Here is a 24,548-nt window from a genome sequence, read left to right on the forward strand (position 1 = left end):
TAACAGAATTTGTAAACCTAGGCAATGTTTCAGCTCTTCGAACTTTCAGAGTATTGAGAGCTTTGAAAACTATTTCTGTAATTCCAGGTAAGAAGTAAGTGGTGTAAGGTGTTAGGTCCCTTGTACCTCCCAATTGTTCCTTTTTATCCTGTCATTGTGTTTGTGTGTGAACTCCCCTATTACAGATATGTGACAGAGTTTGTGGACCTGGGCAATGTCTCAGCGTTGAGAACATTCAGAGTTCTCCGGGCATTGAAAACAATATCAGTCATCCCAGGTGAGAGCTAGAGGTTAAACACAGAGGCTGACTCTCAGACTCCATGGAAATTCCAACCTCATTTCTTCACCATAAGCCTTGTTGCTTGCTCATTCATCTGAAAAAAGAAGGAAAAAAAGCAGAAAAAGCAGGAATCATGTATTAAAAAAAAAAATGAACGCTATGATCCTTTGCTTTTTGCCATTTGCTTGTTTACATTTGAAATCAGCCTTTGCGTTTAACACATTGTTGCATGAGACACTATAGTCCACGGCGTGTGTAATTTGCATCATGCAAAGTCAAGCTTTGAGGTCAAGCTGTGACACAAGCACAACCATAACTGAATTTTTTTTAAACCATGTTTATTTATTTATTTTTAATCTGTGTAATATAAAACTATATTCATTCTTGGTATTATTTTTAATGAGACTAATATCTGAATTGCCACTGATCATACTGAAATAGCTGAATCACTATTGAACAGAAAACAGTAAAATAATTTTGAAAAGTATCATGGGAAGTTGCATGGGAAATTTATTGTCTTTCCAAACCATCTGCAGTTCCTTAGCATTAAGCTTTAGGATCTTAATTTACTCTTTAACTTTCAATATGTTATAAAATTGATGCCTGCAAAGTTCTGGGGTAAGAAGTGTTGGCAAATTATTTTTTAAAAAACCTCCCATGCCACTATCATTTTCAAGCCCTGTGTGTCCATTTTGGATCCAGCTGCACTAATTTCAGTAGCACTTCTTTTCAATGTAATTTTTTTTTAGTTTTGGTGTGATGAGAAGATCTACTCTGTGTGGAGTTAAGGAAAAGCACGATAACAAAGCTACTTGTTTTAGCATTAAAACAAGTTGGGTCAGGGGTGTTTTCACCTTTTTTTTTTTAGCTAAGCGCAGTACATTTTCATCCACTAGTGCAATGAACATAAACTGCCAGTGACCTCATCTTCACAAGATACATCTTCACAAATGATTGCTTTTAAAAAAAACCCAAAAAATCATTAGTTCACAAAATAGTGATGCCATTTATTGGGGCTTCTGCATGAGGTTGGTGAATTATTTTTTAAACTGCGTTATGATGAGTTTGTGAAATGGGTATTTGTTATCATTCTAACAATGTTCTTCTGCTTGCAGGCCTGAAGACCATTGTGGGAGCCCTCATTCAGTCTGTGAAGAAGCTGTCAGATGTAATGATTCTGACTGTATTTTGTCTGAGTGTATTTGCTCTAATAGGGCTCCAGCTGTTCATGGGCAACTTGAGGCACAAATGCTTGTACTGGAATCCAGGCAATTCTACAGATTCAAATGATACTTACCTCTTTAATATCACTCTTGGAGAAAATGGTACATTTAACAGTACACCCTTTGACTGGAACGAATACATACAGGATGAAAGTAAGAATGCAAATTTATATTGTCACTTTTTTTTTTGCAGACCCAGTGTCCTAAATCCCAATGTCCAATGTCCCATTGGATTTTTGTCCTAAATCCAGTGGGTGGTCCCAATTGACTAATTGAATCAACAGAATTTACATGAGTGTTGACTGACCAAGTTCCCATTCATTCTCTAGGATGTACCATATATATTCAGGTATAGGTTGACCTCATGTATAAGTCGGGGGTAGGTTTTGGAGCCAAAAATCTGGATTTTAATATGACCTGTGGATAAGTTGAGAGTAAAACTGAAGGGCATGTAACCAAGGATATAAAGGATGTCCTGGTCACTCTCCTTGTGTATTCCCAGCCTGGCTGCCCCCTTTGGAGACAACCAGGCTGGGAAGAGGCTTGGGGAGTGAACACCTTTGACCCACCATCTTATTACCCTATTAATTCATGTATAAGTTGACCCAGGTTTTGGGGGCCAATTTGTAGTATAAATTTTTCAACTTATAGATGAGTATATATGGTAGTCTGTCTGAGGCTAACAACTGAATTTAGACCAATAGAAGTATGTGATATTTAATGAACATGGCTTAGATTTATTGAATGCATTCATAGCACAGTGAGGAAGAAACTGCTGAGACTTCATCCGTTTAATGCTTTCCCAAACAGATGTACAAATCTTTCTGAGCTATAGTCTACATTGACTTAATTATGTTTGTGGCAGTGAAATTTTCCATATTTTATTTTTTATTTTCAAATTTATTTTAAGCATTCATATACTGTATTTCATAAATATTTATCTCAAGGTAGTGCTGTAGGCTTTATTTCAGAGGAAGTAACTGTCAAAGGCACCTCTGAGCATTCCTTGCCTAAGAAAATCCTGTGAAATTCATCAGGTTGCCATAAGTCAATAGGCAACTTGAAAGCATGATGTAGTGGTTTGAGCATTGGACTATGACTCTGAAGACCAGGATTCAAATCCCCACTTGGCCATGGAAACCCATTGGAAATCCACTCTGCCTCAGAGGAAGGCAAAGGCAGATGAACAAATTTTAACAAATCTTGCCAAGAAAATCACATGATAGTTTTGCTTTATAAGTTGGAAATAACTTGAAGGTACACAACAATGAGTTCACAATGTAATTTTAAATTAATACAACAACATATATAAAGAGGAAATAAAAAAACACAGTTGAATCAGTTCAAATAAAACATAGAAGTAAAAAACTGCCTTTAATATTTTCTTTAACAGTATTAAAATAGCAACCTAATAAAATGCCTGAGAGAATAAAAATAGTTTTTGTGGGTATTTTGGACTATGTGGTCATGTTCTGGAAGAGTTTATTCCTAATGTTTCTTCAGATGCCGATGAAACATCAGGAATAAACTCTTCCAGAACATGGGCACATAATCTGAAAAAGCCACAAAAAATTATGGATGCCAGCCATGAAAGCCTTTGACGTCACACAGAATAAAAATACCTTAACCCAATGGTTAAAAGGCAACAAAGTAGGTGCCAGGCATTCTTTGGGAAGGCTGTTCCACAGCCAAGATGCCATTGATAAAATGAAGGACTTTCATTCCACTGTTGCTACCAGCCTAATCTTGGATGGCTGGGAACACATTTATCAGGATTATAGTGACAGAGCTGCATATTTTGGCAGGTTGATTTGAAAAAAGGTGCCCCTTAAAGCAATGGTTTCCAAAATAATGTGCAAACTACTAGTACTTCTGAAATTCCACACCCAATTTCTTGTGTTAAATTTTAATATCTTGTTTGACACTTTCACAGTCAATGTGCTATTTGGTCACACCAATATTGTCTGATTATTTCACATTAATCAGTTTTTGACTAATGGACTTTCCACTTCATTTACATCTGCTGTGAGCACTTCTGGCCCTCGAGATATTTTTTGGATCACAACCATAATCCCTACACAAAGGTTATGATTGCTTGACCTGAAAGGAAATGTAGGTTGAAACAGCTAGGGGATAACAGTTGACTGCCCTTTATTTACATTAACAGGACTTCTTACACAGAATGTTGGGATTTGTTTGTGATATAGACGGTTAAGTCATTGCTCCTGGACTTTTTTGTTTCACTTGGAGGCAGTCATCTACCATCACAACATTTTAAGTCACAGAGCCTCTATTTTAAATTGTTTGCCTGTGACACCATAAAATTTGCAGAGGACTGATGGGCATTTCTTTGAGGAATTGTGAATAATGGCTTCAGCTTCCATGTCCTAAAGGGACCAACAGTCTCATCATTTCTGGGAATACATTAATCACAACTTGTAGTGACACAACTGCTTATGCTGTAGGGGATAAAACATCTACCAGTCTTGTTTTACTTGTCCTATAAGAAATATCTTGTTTAGCTTTTCCACTTTGTTATTTGGCATGGAATAGTGTCCTCTAAAATGGAAAGTTCTTGTCATTTTGCCTTATTTTTGCTGTTACTATGCCAAATTTATGAAAAGTAGAAACAGTAATCTACTTACTTGAAAAATTAGGGGGAAATATTATTTCCAATTTGAAAACTGTGGCCCTTTTTAACAACAAAAAGCAAAGTTAGCCAAGTTCACCACAAAAGGGGGGGGGGAGTCCAAAATCTGTATTGATTTAGGGTGTTTTCAGACTTGTTGAGGAGTTGCTGTTGTTGTTATTTATTTGTATCCTGTCTTTCTTCCAAAATTCTGGTGGTGTACAATATTTTTTTTAAAAATGCAACTTAATACAAAAAGTGAAGTTTAAAATGGAACTAATCACAGTATTAAAACATTTCAGATCTACACTTAATAAAATGCAATTTAAAAGAGTAAGAACTGTTTTAAACAGTTGAGTTTAAAACCATGCAGCCCACTCTTTTAAAACTTTCTGTATTAAAAACCCGTCAAAATAAAAAGGGTTTTCCCTGCTAACAGAAAGACAACAACGTAACCCCATCTAACACAGGCTGAATCCCTATTACCTAATCTGCCCTTTGATTGACCAGGAGCAGCTCTGACTGTCTGGATTAAAATTTAGTTTATTTCTTCTCATCAAATCCATTACTAATGACAGATTAATAACAGTTTAGAACCAAGGCACCCTATTTGCATTGAGATGGAAAGAAATAATAAAACTGAGTCTCATCCCCATATTGATAGCACCACAGTCCAAAACTCAAGACAACCTCTCGCAGCAGTTTCATGTATATATTAAATAGCATGAGGGGGAAAACGGAGCCTGAGGGACCCAATAGCCCAACACCTAGAGAGTCAAAGAAGCATCCCCTAGCACTACCTTCTGGCTTCACCCATCCAGAAAGAAATGAAGCCACTGTAAAACTGTGCATCCAAGTCCCATCCCAGCAAGGTATCAACCATGACTGGTGGTATAGAAAGCTGCTGAAAAATCCAGCAGAACCAACACTCCCCCTGCCTCCCTGTGGAGGCCATCCACCAAGGTGACCAAATCTACCTCTGTCCCATAACCAGGCTTCAAAACAGATTGACATAGGGTCAAGCAGACCAGCAGCTTGGAGCTGACTCTGACTGCTCAAACCTTGTTTGCTCCCTGTTTGTCACAGGACTGCAGCAATCAGATGCCATGGTTCCCAGGCTGGCCACTGCTGCAATCCTGAATGGGATGCCAGTAAGAAGTGTCTTTTTGCGCTCCTTTTGTCGGCAGCCATAGTGCAGCTTAGGTCTGATCCGGGGTTGTGCATCATCTGTACATCATGCCTCCTGAATCAGTCCGAAGCTGGCACTTTTGGCCTGTGTGTTTCAGGCCATAGATCTAGATAATCTGTTTCATCCAGGTACCACTGTAGCTGGGAGGCCACCATATATTCCAAAATATCTTATCCAAAATACCTTATCCAAAATAGTATGTTAGACACTGGAAAATAATTATCTATTTAAGCAAGTTGGAACCTTGCCTTGTAGTAAGGAAGCACTGACTACCCCCTTCAACCACATAGCCAATCCCCCCCTCTGGTCTGTTCAATAAACCAGGAAAGGCAAAGTGGCCCTCACCTCTCCAAGGATCCTGTCCACATCTTAAGGCTGCACAAACTGAAAAGTATCAAATAATACTGGACAAGCAGGTGCCAAGGCTAGAGTACTGGAACTTTATTGACTTCAGCATCCAAGGTGGAGCAGATTGCAATGATTTTATCTGCAAAGTGCCATGCAAATTCTTTACAGTTGGCTGTTGAATGGTCTGCATTTTCCGCTTGAGGATGAGTGTGTAATAGACTCCTGCCCTCTTGAAACAACTCTGCTGGGTGGCCCCTTACAGATGCAATGATGGCAGTAAAAAATAATTTATTTGCGTGGTGCCCTGACACATTGACACAGACGCTGTAGCCCATATTCAGACAGACTGGCTCAGAGTCAACTGCCAAGAGTGCTCTAGTCTCACTCATTTCTTTGCCACCAGCTCCCTGGAAACCCTAACTCCATAAGAGGAGATACTCATAAGCAATTGGGTCCACCACCCTGACCATTTCTGCAGAGATCCAGAGATCAGCCGGAGCTTCAATAAAATCACCTGCTAAGTTGACTGGAAAATCTTCAAAAGCTGTCAGGAATCTATCCAGATCCTCCTGAGGCAGATCATATTAATTGGTCCCCCCATCCTTGTGGAGATTCCAGGTCCCAGTGAGTCTAAACATGACTGAGTAATCATCTATCCATGACAATAGAATTGTTGCAAATCAGGCCAGAATATTTTATATAGTTTAGTAAAGTTCTGCTAGGTAAGCTCCACGGCTGAGGAAAAGGAGTAGGAGTCTATCGGGACTCTGACAAACGTTTTTATCTTATGGCTTTATGCACGATTACACACAAAGCTGCCCTAACCTGGTTACACTAAAATTGCTTCATTTAAAATATACATTTATATATGACGGGTGTTCAGCACACAGCAGGTTTATTGCTCTGTTACGACTAGATAATCTGCAAGCATGTCATATTTGTCTTTTTAGCAGTCCATGGTATCTATAGAACTTTCTTCCAGCACCACATTTCAACTGAGTTGATTTTTTTCCTATCAGTTTTCTTTGCTGTCCAGCTTTCACAGTCACACATAGAAATGGGGAATATGATGGCGTGGACAATCCTAACTTGAGTGTTTAATTATATATCTTTACACTTCATAATCTTGTCTAGTTCCTTCATAGCTGCCCTTCCAAGTCCTAGTTTTATTCTAATTTCTCAACTGCAGTCTCCATTTTGATTAACGGTTGAGCCAATGTATGGAAAATCTTGAACTGTTTCAATGTCTTCAGCATCTACTTTAGTTATGTAAATAATCTGTGGTCATTATTTTTGTTTTCTTAATGTTAACCTGTAAACCTGCCCTTGCATTTTCTTCCTTGACTTTCTTCAATAGTTGTTTCAAGTCTTTGCTATGTTCTGCTAATAAATATGGTGTCATATGCACATCTTAAATTGTTGATGTTCCTTCCTCCAACGTTCACTCTTCCTTCTTCCAACTCTTTTCCTGCTTTTTGTGTGATATACTCAGTATACACATTAAACAGATATGGTGGTAAAATGCAGGCTTGCCTTACCCCTTTTTCAATTGGAAACCATTTTGTTTCTACTTATTCTGTCCTAATAATAAACCTCTTGTTCTGAATGCATTATGCATCAGACCAATCAAATGTTGTGGGGTGCCCATTTCTTAGTGATCCATAGTTTTTCATGATTGACATAATGAAAGGATTTGCTATAATTTATAAAGCACAGTGTTATTTTCTTCTGAAATTCTTTGGTGCACTACATTATCCAACTTATGTTTGCAATATGATCCCTAGTGTGTCTTCCTTTCCTTAACCTAGCTTGGATATCTGGTATTTCTCACTCCATATATGGTAAACGTCTTTATTCCAGAATTTTGACCATCATTTTGCTTGCATGGGATATTAATGCAATGATCCTATGGTTAGTGCAATCCCTTGTATCTCATTTCTTGAAGATTGCAATTTATATTGAGCATTTCCAATCTCTGGACCATTCTTTTGTTTTCAATATTTGTTGAAAGATTTTAGCTAGAACTAGAGTAGATTCTGTCCCTCTACCTTGAAGCAGCACTATTGGTATGCCATGTGTTCCTGGTGATTTATTTCTTCCAAGTGCCCTGCGTGCAAGTATGTAGTTGCTTGACAATCATGCAAGTGCACCATATTGCTTCTGGGAGAAATAGAACAATTAAGAGATGATTGTGTGATTAGTGGTCATCCCACAGGACTTGCGTTACTTTTCTCACTAAATCAGGGGTGTGGAAAGGGTTGCCTCAGAATGAAAATTGGCCGATATGGTGGCTGAAAATAACATGACATCACTTCTGGGGCATCTGAAAAATGGCGGCGGAGCCTGCAGGGAAGAAGCAGGCAGAATTTGGTACCAACTCACTTCTCAATTGCTTACCTGTGTACTAAACACGTATTTAATTCAGCCCACAAGAATCCATCCACCTGGTGGGATTAAAAGAATTAGAGGACTGTTTTCTGTTCATCTGAATTAGTTATAAATCCCTATTCTGTCTGTTAATCTACTTGAATAAATCTATTTTTAAAAAAATAAAATGCTAAATTAAAGAAGAAAGTGGCTTGATGTATTATATGAAAGTCTGATGCCTAAAATAAAAATGAATGACATCTAGTGTATTCAGTAATGTTCCTCTTTGCAACCTGTCAACTGGTGAGAAAACTTTATGTTATGTGAACAGAGGAGCAGTTTTAAATTGGTACCAAATTTAAAGAACTCCTGGTGACATTTGTTGGATAGTGTTCATTTTTAGTGTTCCTGACTAAGGTGTCTTTTCAGTGAGTCAGCCAACTGTTTCAGGGGTGGGCTGTTAATACTTTCTTGAAGTATCACATTGTATTCTATTGTGCTTTTGCTGGCTGTCCTTGTCTGTCCACCTTTTCCAACCTTTGACCTACCATTTTGCATGTGTGTGTGTATGTGTGCATGAAAGAAAGAGAGAGTGAGAGCAAGCATGCATATGTCTGTTTGATTACCTACTGCCTGCCTAGCTGGTCTGGTCTGGATAGAAATTTGATCCTTGAGATCCTTACCTTACACATGTTATCTGCCTCCACCTCTTTGAAATGTGCATGTGTGTTGGGGGGAGACTGGTATTGAGTTTAATTATTGAATGTTAACATGGAATTTTGGGACAAACTCAGGGAGCTTAGCTACACTGATGAAAAAGATCAATCACACCTGGCAGTTGCTATGAGCTGAGCGCATATTTTTTGATGATGGCTCCAAGTTGATTTTGGTGTGGAGCTGAGGGCAGAAGGAGTTTTTGCTGGGCATGTCGGATTGCATCTGGCAAGCCTGGTTTGTATCACCATGTTTTTCTACTTCGGTGCATGTTCAGCCATGAGATCAGCAGTGAGGTGTTAGATTGGGCTACCCATCTCCCTCCCCTCAATGCCCGAGTATCATTTTGTTTTTATTTTGTGTACGCTTTCCCTAACTCTGATGCTCCCTCTCAGCCGATCAGTCTTGTGTCATCATAGTTTATTTCAGTGAATGGAGTGTGTGCATTCCCCATTATTCCCTCACTTGCAGGTGTGGAGATTTACACACACCCTTCCCCCAACCGCCTATCATTTGCTCACTCACTTGTGCGGAGATCTGCAGTGTATGTATGGGAGGAGGGAGTGTATGAGATCTTCCATGAGCAAGCAAGTGAATGATCTGGGGAGAGAGAGTGAAGGGATGTTCACACTCCATTCACTGAATTAAAAAACAAAGATGGCACAATGCTTACTGATCAGATGAGGGGGCAAAGTAAAAAGACAAAACAAATGTGAAACTTGGGTGGGGGGCAGAAAAGAGAGGTGGTAGCCTGATCTAACCCTTCATCTCTGATCTCATGGCTGGACATTTCCAAAAATAAATAAATAAATAGAATACATTTTTACTTTTGCTTTCTCCATCATGTGTGTGTGTATGTGCACATTTAAAATTCACTCACTCACTGGGGTGGCAAAGGAGGAAAGGGCTTCTGCCTTTTGCATGGGGAGGCTTCCAGCCGGCATGCAAGTGGCCTAGATTGACAGGCACTGAATAACAGCTATTGGTTGATAGGTTGATACAAGCTAGAAGGCAAAAACAGCAGAACAAAGTGATTTGCTGGGGGAAATGAGTAACTATTTAAGACCAGCCAGCGTCACCTTGCTATATCTGTTCGTGGGTGGCATTAATGAGTTGTTGTGCAGTCATTGCAGACAAGGAAAATGCAAGACAAGGATGGTTGTGTTTTTTTTAATCAGTGTAGACAACTCCAGGGTGACAATGAAATTGAGAGCTTGAGAGTAACTCTGTGAATGAATCAGGACTAGTTTTAAAATAAGGTAAAGTAGGGTAGATGCTTCATGGGACAGGTGCTGGCAGATGGGGACCAGTGGAGAGATGCTGGAAGAACAATGTTGTTTGTGCCACAAGGACCTGCTGCTTGCCTGGATGGGCATCGGTGTCACAGTCAAATTCTTCTGGCTGTCTTGTCAGATTTTGTATATGGGTTGGGAGGCAGCGAAGGTGTGTTCCTTTCAACAAGTAGTATGTCTTGGATTGGCCCTGGGATCAGAAATCAGGCATGAATGGGATATATATAACCTCTCAATTGGCTCAAAATCCTAGATTATCTTAAAACAGCTTTGAGAGAATAGAGTTTCCCAAGTCTAAGGGTGGGAGTTTTATTTTTTATCTCCTAAGACTCAGTGCACTTCATTCTTATGCAATAGCAAACTGAATATATTTCAAGTTGGTAACCCATATGCTTTCATCAAGGCTAGAAAGCAGTTAATTATAATGAAAATTAATTTGACTTTTGAGGTTGTGAGATAACACTTGCAATGTCTCTGGTGGATATGAGGCATCATCAAGCAGCCTCAGGCAATACTGTTTCCTTGCAGTATTTTGCATTATGATGTTCTCTCAAAAAAGTTGCAGCTTGATTAACGTTGTTATCCTGGTCTTCCTCACACCTGCGGACTCAGCAGTGAGTGTGAGGCTCTATATGGCAATGATAAACACTGACATCATTCTGCTGTCATGCAAAAAAAAGAAACTTTATTAGTTACAGCTGAAGAAGCTTGGCCCAGCCTGGGTCTGGATCCAGGCATTGGTTAACTTGCCTGCTATCTGATGGAAACTAAATGGCCCAGCTCACCATCTTGCTAGACAGAGTGACATGTATGAGATTCCACATAGGCAGAAGCCATTGTGTGGTTTCGTTGTCATCTGGATCTGAGGGAGAGCCATTTGTCCCTGAACTGGGGATGATCCTTATTGCCTTCACCCCCATGGTCCCTTAAGATAGCCCTCCTATACTGAGTATGACTGGCATTCAAGCCTCATCTACCCACAAACTAGAACCATCCGCCATGCTACAACCAGCCAAAGTAGTAACAAAATCAAATTATTGGTATGATAAGAAAAAGCCAATAAACAACAACTGGACCCCAAAATATAAACTGGAAGGATGGGTACGGCTGACGCTGCTGAGCCAACCGGCTATTGGAGTGAGAAGGAACTGGTTATATGGCCAGTGAGTGGACCAGAGGGAAAGCTCCACTTGGTTCACATGTTGGCAAACCTATGGCACATGTGCCACTTCTAGCACGCAGCCCAGTCCGCGAGGGCATGGCAGCAGCCAGTGGAAGGGGCGGGGGACGGGGCATGAGTACACAAACACACACCGCATGTCCCTGCTGCTTGTACCAGACTAGTTTGCCCAGGAACAAGCAGATCACTACAAGGAAGGGTGGGGAGGCACGGCGCAGTGGGCCAACTCCTTCTTGCAGCCTGGGTCTCCAATGCAAAACCAATGAGGCACAGACCCCTGGGGGACACCATTTCCTTCTTGTCCTCCTCCTCCTAAACTTAGGAGTTTGTCTTGAAAATTTCTGCAAACAAGGTTTGCCTTTTTCCTCTCCCTGCCTCCCTCCCTTTCCTCCTCTTCCTTCCCTTCCCTTCCCCCCCCCCCATACTTTCTTGGCAAGTTTCTTCAAATGAGGTTCTCCATTGTCATTCTCTGTGGCTGACAGAGAGTGTGGGTGCTTTCAAGTAGTTTCTGGGGACTCTATCCCCGGGGGTTTCTAGCGACCTACCATGGGGTTTTCTTGGCATGTTATGTAGACGGGTTTGCCATTGCCATCTTCTGAGACTAAGAGAGTGTGTCCTGCCCAAGGTGGGTTTCCTAGCACTGCAGGGACTATATTTCGCATGTGTGTGTGTTGTCTACCTTCCAGTTTGCCATTAGTCTTCCTATGAGACTGAGAGAGTGTGTCCTGCCAAAGGTTCCCTCCCAGTGGGTTTCATAGCCCAGTAGGGACTACATTTCTGCTGTGGGCATGAATCCAGAGAATCAACTCTGTTAGTCTGGAAGATCAGTATGCACAAGGTGTTCTGTGGAGGGCATTCAAGGAAAATGTAGGACTTGATCACATAAACACTAAAAACACTCCTATAAATTTATGCTTCTTAGTCAAGCTAAAAGGAGAGGATATTCAAGGAAAATGGAGGACCTGACCAAATAAAAACTAAAAACACTCCTAGAAACGTCAATTCATGCTTCTTAGCCGTGCTCAGAATGGAGGAAATTACAAAATAAATGCTAAATAATAAATCCAAGCTTCTTAGCCACAGCCAAAATGGGGGATGTTCAATAAGTTCAAGAAAAATGCCAGACATGCCAACATAAAAGCTAAAAACAGAAATATAAATTCAGTTCATCAGATTTATTTACATCTATATTACATATTGTTGTTGTGCCTTCAAGTTTTCAAGATTTGTTCAGAGGGGATTTTTGCCATTGCTGTCATCGAGCCGCATTGATCGTATTGGAGAGTCGGGATATGAATAATATTATTATTATTATTATTATTATTATTATTATTATTATTATTATTATTATTTTGAGGCTGAGAGAGTGTGACTTGCCCAAGGTCACCCAGTGGTTTCCATGGCTGAGCTGGAATTTGAACCCTGGTCTCCAGAGTTGCACATTCCATGTGGAGAGGTGTGGTGTTAGGAGGCCTTATCACTTCTTTCTGTCCTGGAAGGAGTCCAAAAGGTTCTCCATTTTGAGCAGGCTTGTGATTGTTTCTGACTTATTACGACCCTCTCTCAGGGTAGTTTTGACAAGGTTTCTTCAGAGGGTTCCCCCCCCCCCATGGCCACCCTCTGAGGCTGAGAGAGTGTAGCTTGCCTCTGTTTTTGTGTTCTTTTGACTCTTTCCTGACTTAGGGCAACTCAAGTTTCTTCAGAGAGGGTTTGCCATTGCCTTCCTCTGAGACTGAGAGAATGTGATTTGCCCAAGGTTTCGGAGTGGGTTTCATGGCTCAGCTGGAAATCAAGCGCCATTTTTTGCCGACGGAAGGTAATCCGTCAGGCAAAAATCACGCCCGTCAGGACTGGACGCGAACGGGTGCGCGACGGGGGACGGAATGGGGCCTCTTGGAGGACTTTTGCGTGTGCGATAAAATCCGTTTTTGGGAGGTCGCGCGCGCGCACGAGAGTCCTCCTCCCGTCCCTAGAACGTTTACGTTTCTGTGTGCGATAAGGTCCCTAATCTCCTGAGTTGCACACTCAAACCGCTGGCTCTCTTTGTTCCTATTCTTGTGCTGTACCTTCTGTACTTCATTATGTTTGTTATTGTTGTTGCTGTGTGCCACCAAGTCGTTTCCAACTTATGGGACCAGAGAACCTCCTTCCCTTCCAAGCATAGGTTCCTGGCAACCCTAAGGTGAAACTATCATGGGGCAAGCTTTATCAGAGGCTGAGAGAGTGTGACGTGTGTGTGTGTGTGTGGTGCCTTCAAGTTGTTTCTGACTTATGGCTATCATAAACTAACTCTATGAAACTAACATAGAGTTTTCTTGGCAAGTTTTGTAGGGGGGTGCTATTGCTATCCTGAGGCTGAGAAAGTGTGCCTTGGGTTCCACCCCCCAAAAAAATACTTCCCCAGAAGGTGGAAGTACTGCCCCTGGAATTCCCGTTCAGAGACCCAGTGACACCTGGTGCAGGAATGCCACTGAGTTTGGGCACTCGGTCTTGCCATCACTGCCTTAGCTGCTTCTGATTCACTGACTTTCCCAGCCCTTTCCAGAAATTGCAAAATGTTCACAGGCTCCTGAGAACAGGGAAACTATAGAGGTGCCTGGAAGCATGGCATACACCTACACACACACACACACACACACAGTCTGCCACTGTAAGACACAACTGGTACTCTTCCTCCTTCAATATAATCCTTCTTTTTAAAAGTCTGTCAAGACTATCCACCACAACTAACCTGCCCTCCCAGTACTGTTTGCATTGTAGTTGGTAGAACTGTGGGATTTCAGGAATGAATTCATTTAAGAAAAAGTATTATATTATTCAAGGCTTCTGAATTATTTATTTTTAATATTGTATTATTGTAATATTGTTAGAAAACATTTAATCTAATATTGTATTATTGTAATATTGCAAAATTATTTTTCCCACACACACAGGCAATTTTTACTTTCTGGAAGGACAAAATGATGCTTTGCTTTGTGGGAACAGTTCTGATGCAGGGTAAGATCCTCTTCCATCAATAAGCTTTCAAAACAAATATAAAGCAGAATAAGCTTTATTATTTTTTTCTGTTACTTATACATAATTCATATAACATATACTCCACTTGAGTATTGGGTTGGATATTTTCAGATTTAGATTTATTGTGTAATAATTTAATTGTTGTGATTGATGAAATATATTGAAATGGATGATAAAATAATCCCTTCCTTCATGGAGAGAAAGCTAGACTGCATCTGCACTGCAGAATTAATGCAATTTGACACCACTGCCATGGCTCAATATTGTCAGAGAGCTCTGGTGCCACAGCAAACGACAAATCCCAGGATTGCATAGGATGGAGCCATGACAGTTAATGTGGTATTAAACTGCATTAATTCTGTAAAGTGGCAGTAGCACTAGTTATAGCTTTTCATACTAACACAGCTGATTCTCCCTCTGAAGTACCAGAGGAAAGGTTGAGGGTGAAGCTACAGATGTCTGAGGATCCCAAGGGATCAAAAGATAGAGAGAGAGAAAGTCATGATAAAACTAGGTTGGAATGTAGGTTCTTTTTGACATTGTCTTAACCCAATGCTTCTCAAATGGGAGGCGCACCACTGGGGGGCATGAGATTTGCTCAAGGGGGGGTGCAAGACTTCAAGGCTCTGATCCCTCCTCCTCCTCTTCCTAAACTTATTTGTGTGTAAAATGTATGCAAGTGTTGAACTGAATACTGAATTTATTTAATTAAAACTGTTCTAATTTGAACGATGTTATTTCGTTATAATTATTAAAATATGAATATACATGAATGTGCAAATTAGAATACACACACTAAATCAGCAAAATATTTTTATTCATATACTACTATGAGTGTAGATGTAAAGGGAGGCAGGGAGGTAGCCAGGATTTTGGGAAGGGGGGGGCAGACTAAGTGCCACCATTATAATGGGGCTTGAGTGTGGTGGTGCAGCAGCGCACACCATTCATTATATCTAACGAAAGGGGGGGTTCTGGACCCCACGGACCCCGCCCCCCCTTGGCTATGTCTCTGAGAGAGGTCCCAAGGGAAAAAAGTCTGAGTACCATTGCCTTAATCAATTAGCTGCATGTATACATTTATCTACTATGTGATAGGCATTTTAATTACGGTAATAAATGACTGTTGTTAGTGTAACTTCTCTCTCTCTCTCTCTCTCTCTCTTAGTCAATGTCCAGAAGGATATGTGTGTGTGAAAGCTGGTAGAAATCCCAACTATGGCTATACAAGTTTTGACACCTTTAGCTGGGCCTTCCTGTCTCTTTTTCGATTGATGACTCAGGACTTCTGGGAAAATCTTTATCAGCTGGTGAGAGAGGATAGCATAACATTAATGTTAATAGCATAACATTAATTATGAAAAGAAAAACTGGACAACTAACTTAGGCATAATTTTTTATTTTCTCTAGACGCTACGTGCTGCTGGCAAAACATACATGATCTTTTTTGTCCTGGTGATCTTCTTGGGCTCTTTCTACCTGATCAACTTGATCCTGGCTGTTGTTGCCATGGCTTATGAAGAGCAGAATCAAGCCACAATGGAAGAAGCAGAGCAGAAAGAGGCAGAGTTTCAGCAGATGCTTGAGCAGCTGAAAAAACAACAAGAAGCAGTTCAGGTATATTTGTGATGAAGAATTAACAGGACTTAATTTCAGCATAATATCATTAATTAATATTAATTAATATTAATATTAATTGCAGCATAATATTTCTGCCCAGAATAAACCCTATGTTAATTTTGCATAGAATAAGAATTTTGCTAGGGTTTTCAACACTTTTCTAGCATATGTTTAGAACACCAGAGTTTATATGGAGAAAAGATATCGAATGCTTTTCTGGTGGTCAGCAGATATTAGTATCAAAGGGCTGCTTTAGGTGGAAGTTCTTAGTTTTTCCATCTTTATCTGTATCTCTGATGTTTATAGGTCAATTCTTTAGATATTTACCCAGAGGCAAGTCCCACTTTGTTCCGTGAGATTTCTATTTACATAAGTATGCTATCCACAGGATTGGAACTATGCAACTGGAACTAGGCTTCCTCAGAAACCAGGGACATTATCACATGTGGCTTTTAAAACGCAATTATAGTTGTAAAATAGCACCTTTGGCGATACTTATCGCACAATGTCATTTCCAACCTGTAGCTGCTGTGTTTCCCAAGCATGGTTGGGATGTACAGTACCATTTCAAGTAAGCTCTCCATCATGCTGCTATACTCTTCTTCAAGTGTGAAACGTCACTGCTGCAGCCATTACAATATTGGCACTCACATGGTTTCACATCAGTTTCCTCCTCTAAGCCTGACCCACTTCCATCTCGCTATTTCCAAGCAGCCCAGTTTCCTTAATTTTTGTTCTGTTTATTTTCATTTCTTTTAAAACTTAAATCATGTTAGCATAAATCCAGAATGGCATTAAAAAGTAAAAATACAAATAAAATAAAATCAACCCAAAGGAACGTTGGGTAGGCCATATGGCAAGGAGGCAGGGCGGGGTTAAGGGGGAGTGCAGAAGATAGCACAATGGCAGAAAGAGTGCTATTGAGATGTGTGATAATGGCAGCTCTCAAACTAGTATGTTTTAGTTTTCTTTAACTAGCACAGTTGTGGTGAAAACAGGACTCATATGATAATATCCAAAGGTCCCACTGAGTTAAAATAAATTTGTTCCCAAGTAAGCCAGTACAAGAGGGCATATTTTTTTAGCATTTTCAGTCCCTGTGCAATCAGATACAGGTCTGCTCAGATGTAATCACTTCCGAGTTACTTGCATCTACAGTAAGTAGCCTAAAATTGCCACATTTCATATTTTTACAGACATTCCATTTTGCAATCTAGCATTTTCCAGCTATGCTATCTGATTTTAACATTTACAATTTTTAAAATATGTAAAGTGGAACTTCGAATAGAAGTCTAATGTGGCAAGATAAATTTACTTAACATGATTACAAAGCACAATACAGAGGTTTCTGCTAGTAGGGAAACATGTAATGACCTTGTAAGAGTGTGTGTATGCCTGAGAGAGAGACAGAAATTGGGAGAAAAAAAAAGGGGGGGGGTGATCCAAGCTCTGGCTTTATTAAAAGTTGGGTTCTGTCTGTCTCTGAGAAAATCTGGCACCCTCTTTACTGGTTTTTCAGCACCTTTTAAGTAGATTTGTTATTTCAACAAATGTTTTTAAAACTTTCTGAGTTAGAATGGGCCCCTGGTATCCTCTTGGGTTTGGTTCTAGGACTGCCAGTGGATACCAAAATCTGTAGGTGCTCAAGTCCCATTATATACAACGGCAGAGTAAAATGGTGTCCTTTTATAAAATGGCAAAATCAAGGTTTGACTACTGAAATATTTTAAGTATTTTCAAGCTGTGGATGCTTGAATCCGTGCTTAAAAAAACCATGTATAAGGACGGCTGACTGTATTTTGACATTTTATCTGTCTTTCTGTTTTTATTTCTTATTATGTCTTATTTAAAAGTTTTAATTTTAATTATCTGGATTTTTAATGATACTTTTTATTTATATTGGCAAATACAATTGTTAGCCCTGCGAAAAGCTGACCCACTGAGTCAATGAAACTTGCATAAGTCTTATCAATTTTCCATTAATTAAATGGTCCTAATTAGGTTAATAATTGGATTTAGGCCATTGCTAGTGGCATTGGGTGCGTCAGTCAGAAAGACACGTTTTCTTACATGAAATAAATAAATATCAATACAAGTATGTAAAAAAGCAAGTATAAAGTGCCTATAAGAAGAACTACTTTGACTGTTGGAAATCACAGTTTTGTTGTGTTAATCAAAGATATTGTTGTTGCATATTTTCTTACATTTTCGTTAAGAAAATGGTTCCTTACAAAAAGACAGTAAAGCAAAACTCTTAATGTTTTATGACAGGCAGCGGCGACAGCTGCAGCAACAGCATCAGCTGAATCAAAAGAACCAAGTGCCGGGGGAGGAATAGGTGGACTTTCTGAAAGTTCTTCCGAAATATCAAAGCTGAGTTCAAAGAGTGCCAAAGAGCGGAGAAACAGAAGGAAGAAAAGAAAACAGAAAGAGCAATCCGGAGGAGAGGAAAAAGATGAAGATGAATTTCACAGATCTGAATCAGAAGATAGCATCAGGAGAAAAGGTTGCCGATTCTCTATTGAAGGGAATAGGTTAACATTAGAACGGAAGCACTCTTCTCCCCATCAGGTATAACATTAACAGAACCCAGAAACTAAAACAGTGGAGTTTATTGTGCAAAGCTGTGGTCATACTGCAGGCACTACAATATGCTACCTGGTGACCTTACTGGGGACAACTGACCTTTAGCAAAATGAACAAAAATCTTGGCTCTTTAAATACCACCATGTAATAGCTCCAGAGCAGTTCTGTTTCTAAAACGTTGGAAAGGCATTCTAGGGAGCAATTTTGTGATGGAAGGAGAAGTACTGTACATTACAAAATTCCATAGAATAGTTTTATTTATTTATTTATTTATTTATTTGGACAGGATTGTTTATCTAGGAATCCCCCCTTTTAGCATACCAGACCTTTTCCAGTTAACTGTGGCATATGGAAACTTAAGATGTCTGAAAAAGAATGTATAAGGCAGGTTGTGGGGCAGGAGAGTGGCTTTCTTTTTTCCTGATGTTTGGAGGGTTGGGTTGGAGTATTTGGGCTAACTGCTGTCTTCTCCTGTCTCTCCTGCAGTCTTTGCTGAGCATGCGTGGCTCCCTGTTTTCCCCAAGGCGCAACAGCAGAACAAGCCTTTTCAGCTTCAGAGGTAGAGCAAAGGATATAGGATCAGAGAATGACTTTGCTGATGATGAACACAGCACATTTGAAGATAATGATAGCAGAAGAGATTCCCTTTTTGTGCCGCGCAGACATGGTGAACGGCGCAACAGTAACATTAGTCAGGCCAGTAGGTCATCCAGGATGCTGGCAGTGTTTCCAGTGAATGGGAAGATGCACAGCACTGTGGATTGCAATGGGGTGGTTTCCTTGGTTGGTGGACCATCTGTTCCTACATCGCCTGTTGGACAGCTTCTGCCAGAGGTGATAATAGATAAACCAGCTACTGATGACAATGTAAGGAAGTTTTAAATAGTTCAGGCATGGTGGCCTTTTCTTAATGCACCAGCCAGTGTGTCTACAGAATGGAATCCCTTGGGAATGATGATCCTTGGTTGGTCAAGCTGTGAATGCTCCTGCATCTTGTAATATCTTTTCTATACTAACAAAATCAAAGTTTAAACCATAATATTTGCAAATCAAACAATGAAAATATATCTAGAGAATGTGCAAAATATGATGCTTTGTGTTTTATATTCAGAAAAACATGTTGGATCTTACTTTATCTGGCTTTACATTAATTCTTTCTGGCCAGATGCAATAAAATTTCATCTTACTCTACAACTTAGAGGAAGGTATAATTTTTGATACCATATGGATTCTGACACTGCCTTGGTTATAGATAAATCTGACTACATTCTGTCTCGTGAACCTCATTACAACATACAAACAACGTGGCTAGAAGTTCTGGTTCCCCAAACATTGGTAAAATCACTCCAAAATTTCACTTTGTACATATATATATATATATATATATATACATATATATTTAGCATTTTCATGCATCTTTCAACATGATACTACCTCCATCTTTGGCTGACAAAATAATTATGATATCTAATTGAGATATCTCATTGATACACACACAGTTCAAGCTGCAAATATACATGCACTCATGTGCTGTTACGTATACATATTCTGTTTTTCTAGCTATCTGTATAAAAATAGTAGAACCTTCCTATGCTAATTTGGAGAAGCATGACAATGCTGGACCTTTTTTTTTTCCTTTACCTTTTTGTTCATTAATTTTGAATGAGAAGCTTACTATCCATCTTAAATGCAAAAGATAAGCAAGTGACCTGCCACTCCCCCTCCCCCCTCATCTTTCAGATTTTTTGTTTTTAACCTGGAATTTATGTTGTTTCTCTATATGTGGGAAATGCTCACACATAATTTATTTCGGGTTATAGCTAATGACTGATCATTTAAGGTCTTGTGTTGCAAGCTATACTGTTCTAAAAAGGAAGAGTGTAGGGATATTTACAAAACAAAAGCATAGATCTCAAATGTAGTATGGTGAGGTGGAAATCAACATTTGGCAAAGCCTGGCATACTGTCCAAGGCTGAAATCCTATGCATCATTACTTGGAAGTAAACCCCATTGAAATCAGATGTACAAGTTGAAAAGTATGGGTAAGTGGGATTTTGCAAAACTAATGTAAATGAACAAAGCAGTTTTAAACAAATTAACCTAAGTCACTCATGTGATGTTCAATGTAGGTCACCTGGAAAACACACACACACAGACACACACACACACACACACACAATGAGGTTATTAAGATAAGGATGGCATGTTTCTTACAAATCTTCTAAAAGACTTTGAAATACCAGGTTGATAATACAATGTTATAAAACATTTGGCATGAATATTTAAGCATAAAAGCATGATGCATGTACGCCTTCAAATCTAGACATTCTTCATAAAAGCTATTATAGTCACCTCCATTTGCAAAAAAAATCTTATATTGCAATTTCCTCTTTGCAGGCCACAACCACAGAAACAGAAATGAAAAAAAGGAGATCCAGTTCTTTTCACGTTTCTATGGATTTTTTGGAAGACCCTACTCTAAGAGAAAGAGCCATGAGTATAGCTAGTATAATCACAAACACCATGGAAGGTATATATAGCAAGGCCACTTTCAAAATGCTGATTGTTCTACAATGATGTGAATTCTGTTAAATGCCAGAAAAAGAATTAAGTAGCCCATAAAATTGTAGTAGATTATACTGGGCGTTCTCAAGTTTTCCATACATAACCCAGAAAAACAGTATATGAGAAGCATCTTGGAAGTTCATGCAACAAAGATTAATAAACACAGGAAGAATAAGAATTCATACTTTCTATTAGAACTAGAAAACAAGGAAAAGCAAAGTCAGCTTGAAAAAGTCTCTTGCCCCAACAGCAAGGAGGTTAGAGATGTAGAGAGATTTTCAAAAAAAATAGTTTTCAAAGAAGTTGCCATGTTAGGGCCTGAAGAGACAGGCCAAAATAAAGCCACGCTCTAGTCCTAAGGACTGCAGCATAGCTTTGGTGCAGCTTCTGGCCTCTTAAGATGTGTGTGTCATTTAAACAGCATACCTCCAAAGTGACCAGAAGCAGCTTTATTTTGGCCTGTCTGTTCAGGCCCAAGATTCTTGCAGGGGGAAAAAAGAGAAAGCAAGGGGGAGGAAAAAAGAGGAAACATGGCAACACCTTTAAAATAAACTTTTTTTATATTTTCGTATGAGCTTTCATGGATATATACCCACTTGTTTGGGTGCAGTACTCTGTGGTTCAAATGACAATAGCCTCAGTTTAGTCATTTTTGGCTTCTAGTAAGAGTTATAGTTATGTAACCAAGCCAAGAAAGAGGAGGATATAAAAACAAAGCCCCATTAAGCCTTTTATTTTACATTTATATGTTTGATAGGTTAGGCAGATTTATTAATGCATTTTATTTATATCATGCACTTTTCCCCAGTACAGGGACCCAAGCAGCTCACATCATCATTAAATTGAATGGAAACTATTAACTTGATAAAAAGGGGGAAATAAATGGTACAGTACATTTGTTGAAAGCCTTGATTTTAGTAGTCAGTCAGTTGCTAAATAAAGAAAAAAGCTTTATTAATGAGATGGCACACTCATTAAAATCCTCGGGGGGGGGGTTCATTTTTCTCCTTGAGAAAGCAGCTGATTTATGAGTGTGTCCTTGATTAAGAAACTATCCCCCAAATGCATCAGGCCAATACATTGAAAATAAAGCATTTTTGAGACTTGAATTCAGCAATTATATGCCTCCCAAATGCATTTCATATGTCTGTTCCATTTTGAGATGTGCAAATACTCAGTTTACTCTCTGTTCACTTTTTCTAATGTATAACTTTATACACCTCAATGACCCACCCACCCTTACTTGCCATTTCCCCACACAAAGTAATTAGCAAAGTTATATTTTTAATTCTTCTTCATAGAAGAGATGCTGTAATTTCCCAATCATTATAGTGACTCTTCTCTGCCCCTTTTCCAGCTCTACACTCTGCTTTCTGAGGTGAGATTGCCAGAATCATACATAGGGCAGTTCTACTTTGTGCATCCATCTTTAATAGAAATTCTTTCAGTGTGTGGAGATGGAAGTAGCAATTTATAAACTGTTAGTACTTGATTAACCCTCCTTTTTATAGTGTTCATATTACTGACCCTCTTTTGAAATTCTATGTGACATATCCATCTAGTTTTTCTCCATTATTTATTTAATTTTGGACTTTTGACTATAGGGAGAAGACAAATATTATAATTTTATTTTGTCTCAGTCATGCTTCAGGTAGCATTTTCTTTATCGTGGATATCATCATTATACAATTTATTCTTATTCTTCTTTTAACAGAACTTGAAGAGTCCCGACAGAAGTGCCCACCCTGTTGGTATAAATTTGCAAACATTTTCTTGATCTGGGACTGCTGTCCATGTTGGTTGAAAGTAAAGCATTATGTTAACATTGTTGTGATGGATCCATTTGTTGACCTTGCAATTACAATTTGCATTGTTTTAAACACACTTTTCATGGCAATGGAGCATTACCCAATGTCAGAAGAATTTGCAAGTGTGCTTAATGTTGGAAATCTGGTGAGTCCTCCATAGGATATTTCACTTTTAAATATTACTTGTTCTAGAAGTGTACTTGAATTACCACACTAATATGGTTACACTTTTCCATTTAAAATGAAACTAACTGTATAGATCTTTGAAGGTCAATATATTTGTTGCCACATACAGGAGTTGCTATTTTTCACTCATATAACCTTGAATCCATTTACCAGTCCACACACATCAAAACACTGTTCAGCGTAACAGAGAAGGACATCAAACTATCTAGTTTAAAGGCTATGAGTGAGAATATAATAAAATATCAGGAATGTCCAGGTAGCACTGCTTAATGCTTGTTTTTTATTATTTTATATTATGATATTATCAGCCATTCCATAACCATTTCATAGATAGCTGATAAGAACTTTTAGCAAAAAACCACAAAAGGTAAATTTGGGGTTCCAAATACACTTCTCTTATCAAGCAATACATATAGTCCAAATATACTACAGTTGCCCCCCTTTATTTCTGTACTTGAGATCCACGCTCTTGAATATTCATGGAGGGGCAACTTCCGGTCATTCTCAATAGGACGCCCCCCCTGCAATGCACATGCCGCATGCACTCATGGGCACATGCCCCATTCAAGCCTATGAGACTTGAATATTTGAGAGTCTCCATTTTTGCAGGGGGGTGGGTGGGTTCCAGAACGAATCCTCCACGAAAATAGAGGGCCAACTGTATTATCAATAATGGAGCAACATATCTATGGGAACTAATAGTGAAAACTACTATAGTACAAATGAGATACATTTATTCCAACCCAAGGATATTATGCTCTACAAATTCTGTCCTCAAAGTTTGGAGTAGTTTGTTTCAGTCTTAATACTGGGAATTTTACCACTTACACCCTTTGGTGTCACTAGGGGGAGTGGGGGGTATGGACCACACCAGGTGGCACCACACAAGGGGAGTGACACTCAGCAAGTGGGGGCCCCACTTCCATGTCAGGGAGGGAGAGAGCCCAGTGCACCCTGCCCTGCGCAGCTTTACTTCCAAGTAAAGCCATATGGGACAGGGAGCTAGGCATGTTCCCTTTAGCCTCCACCCCCAAAGCCGTCTCCAAAGCCCCAACCTCCACACTAGGTGACACCCCAGTGTGGAACGCCACTACTGACATCTATTATTACGAATGAGTTTGTAGACAAAGAACTGGGGAAAGCTATTAACATCTCTTTGTGGGTGCTATAGACATTGTGGGTGCTATTTAAAAAAATAGATATTTTCATATCAAGAAGCACTATCATTGTAAGAACATGGACCCATTTCAGTTTGTCCAAATTAGATATATAGCAGAACCACTATCCTAAGATGCCAATATGCACATATGCAAATGATGACATATTTTTAATGCAGTCTAATACAAATAAATTAATCTCTCATTTTTGTTTAATACTTTCTAAGATCAAACATCCCAATTTACTTACCACATATAGGAGCAAATGGGGAGATGATATATATTATTTTTTGCCTCAACTTTTTATGTTTAATAGCATCTCTTCAATTGTAATTAACTTATTTCTTGAAAAAAAAGTATTTAAGATAAAGACTATGGTATTTTA

General features: G+C 39.2%; 1 protein-coding gene across 6 annotated transcripts in view; it reads left to right on the forward strand.

Moving 5' to 3' along the window:
* LOC121931903 (sodium channel protein type 1 subunit alpha) overlaps positions 1–24,548 on the forward strand; it is a 167,833-nt gene that overhangs the window by 104,058 nt on the left and 39,227 nt on the right. For 3 of the 6 annotated variants that reach the window (XM_042470043.1, XM_042470058.1, XM_042470050.1), the window contains exons 6-14: positions 186–277; positions 1,396–1,656; positions 14,156–14,219; positions 15,409–15,550; positions 15,651–15,857; positions 18,132–18,431; positions 18,933–19,313; positions 20,845–20,977; positions 22,727–22,965. In XM_042470043.1, coding sequence (XP_042325977.1) covers positions 186–277; positions 1,396–1,656; positions 14,156–14,219; positions 15,409–15,550; positions 15,651–15,857; positions 18,132–18,431; positions 18,933–19,313; positions 20,845–20,977; positions 22,727–22,965 — 1,819 coding nt within the window. Of the gene's footprint in view, positions 1–7; positions 88–185; positions 278–1,395; positions 1,657–14,155; positions 14,220–15,408; positions 15,551–15,650; positions 15,858–18,131; positions 18,432–18,932; positions 19,314–20,844; positions 20,978–22,726; positions 22,966–24,548 lie in introns of those variants that run through there. The other 3 variants (XM_042470066.1, XM_042470077.1, XM_042470085.1) reach the window with 3 other exon arrangements.

The sequence above is a fragment of the Sceloporus undulatus genome, chromosome 1 (genome assembly GCF_019175285.1).
Source record: "Sceloporus undulatus isolate JIND9_A2432 ecotype Alabama chromosome 1, SceUnd_v1.1, whole genome shotgun sequence".
Taxonomy (NCBI): domain Eukaryota; kingdom Metazoa; phylum Chordata; class Lepidosauria; order Squamata; family Phrynosomatidae; genus Sceloporus; species Sceloporus undulatus.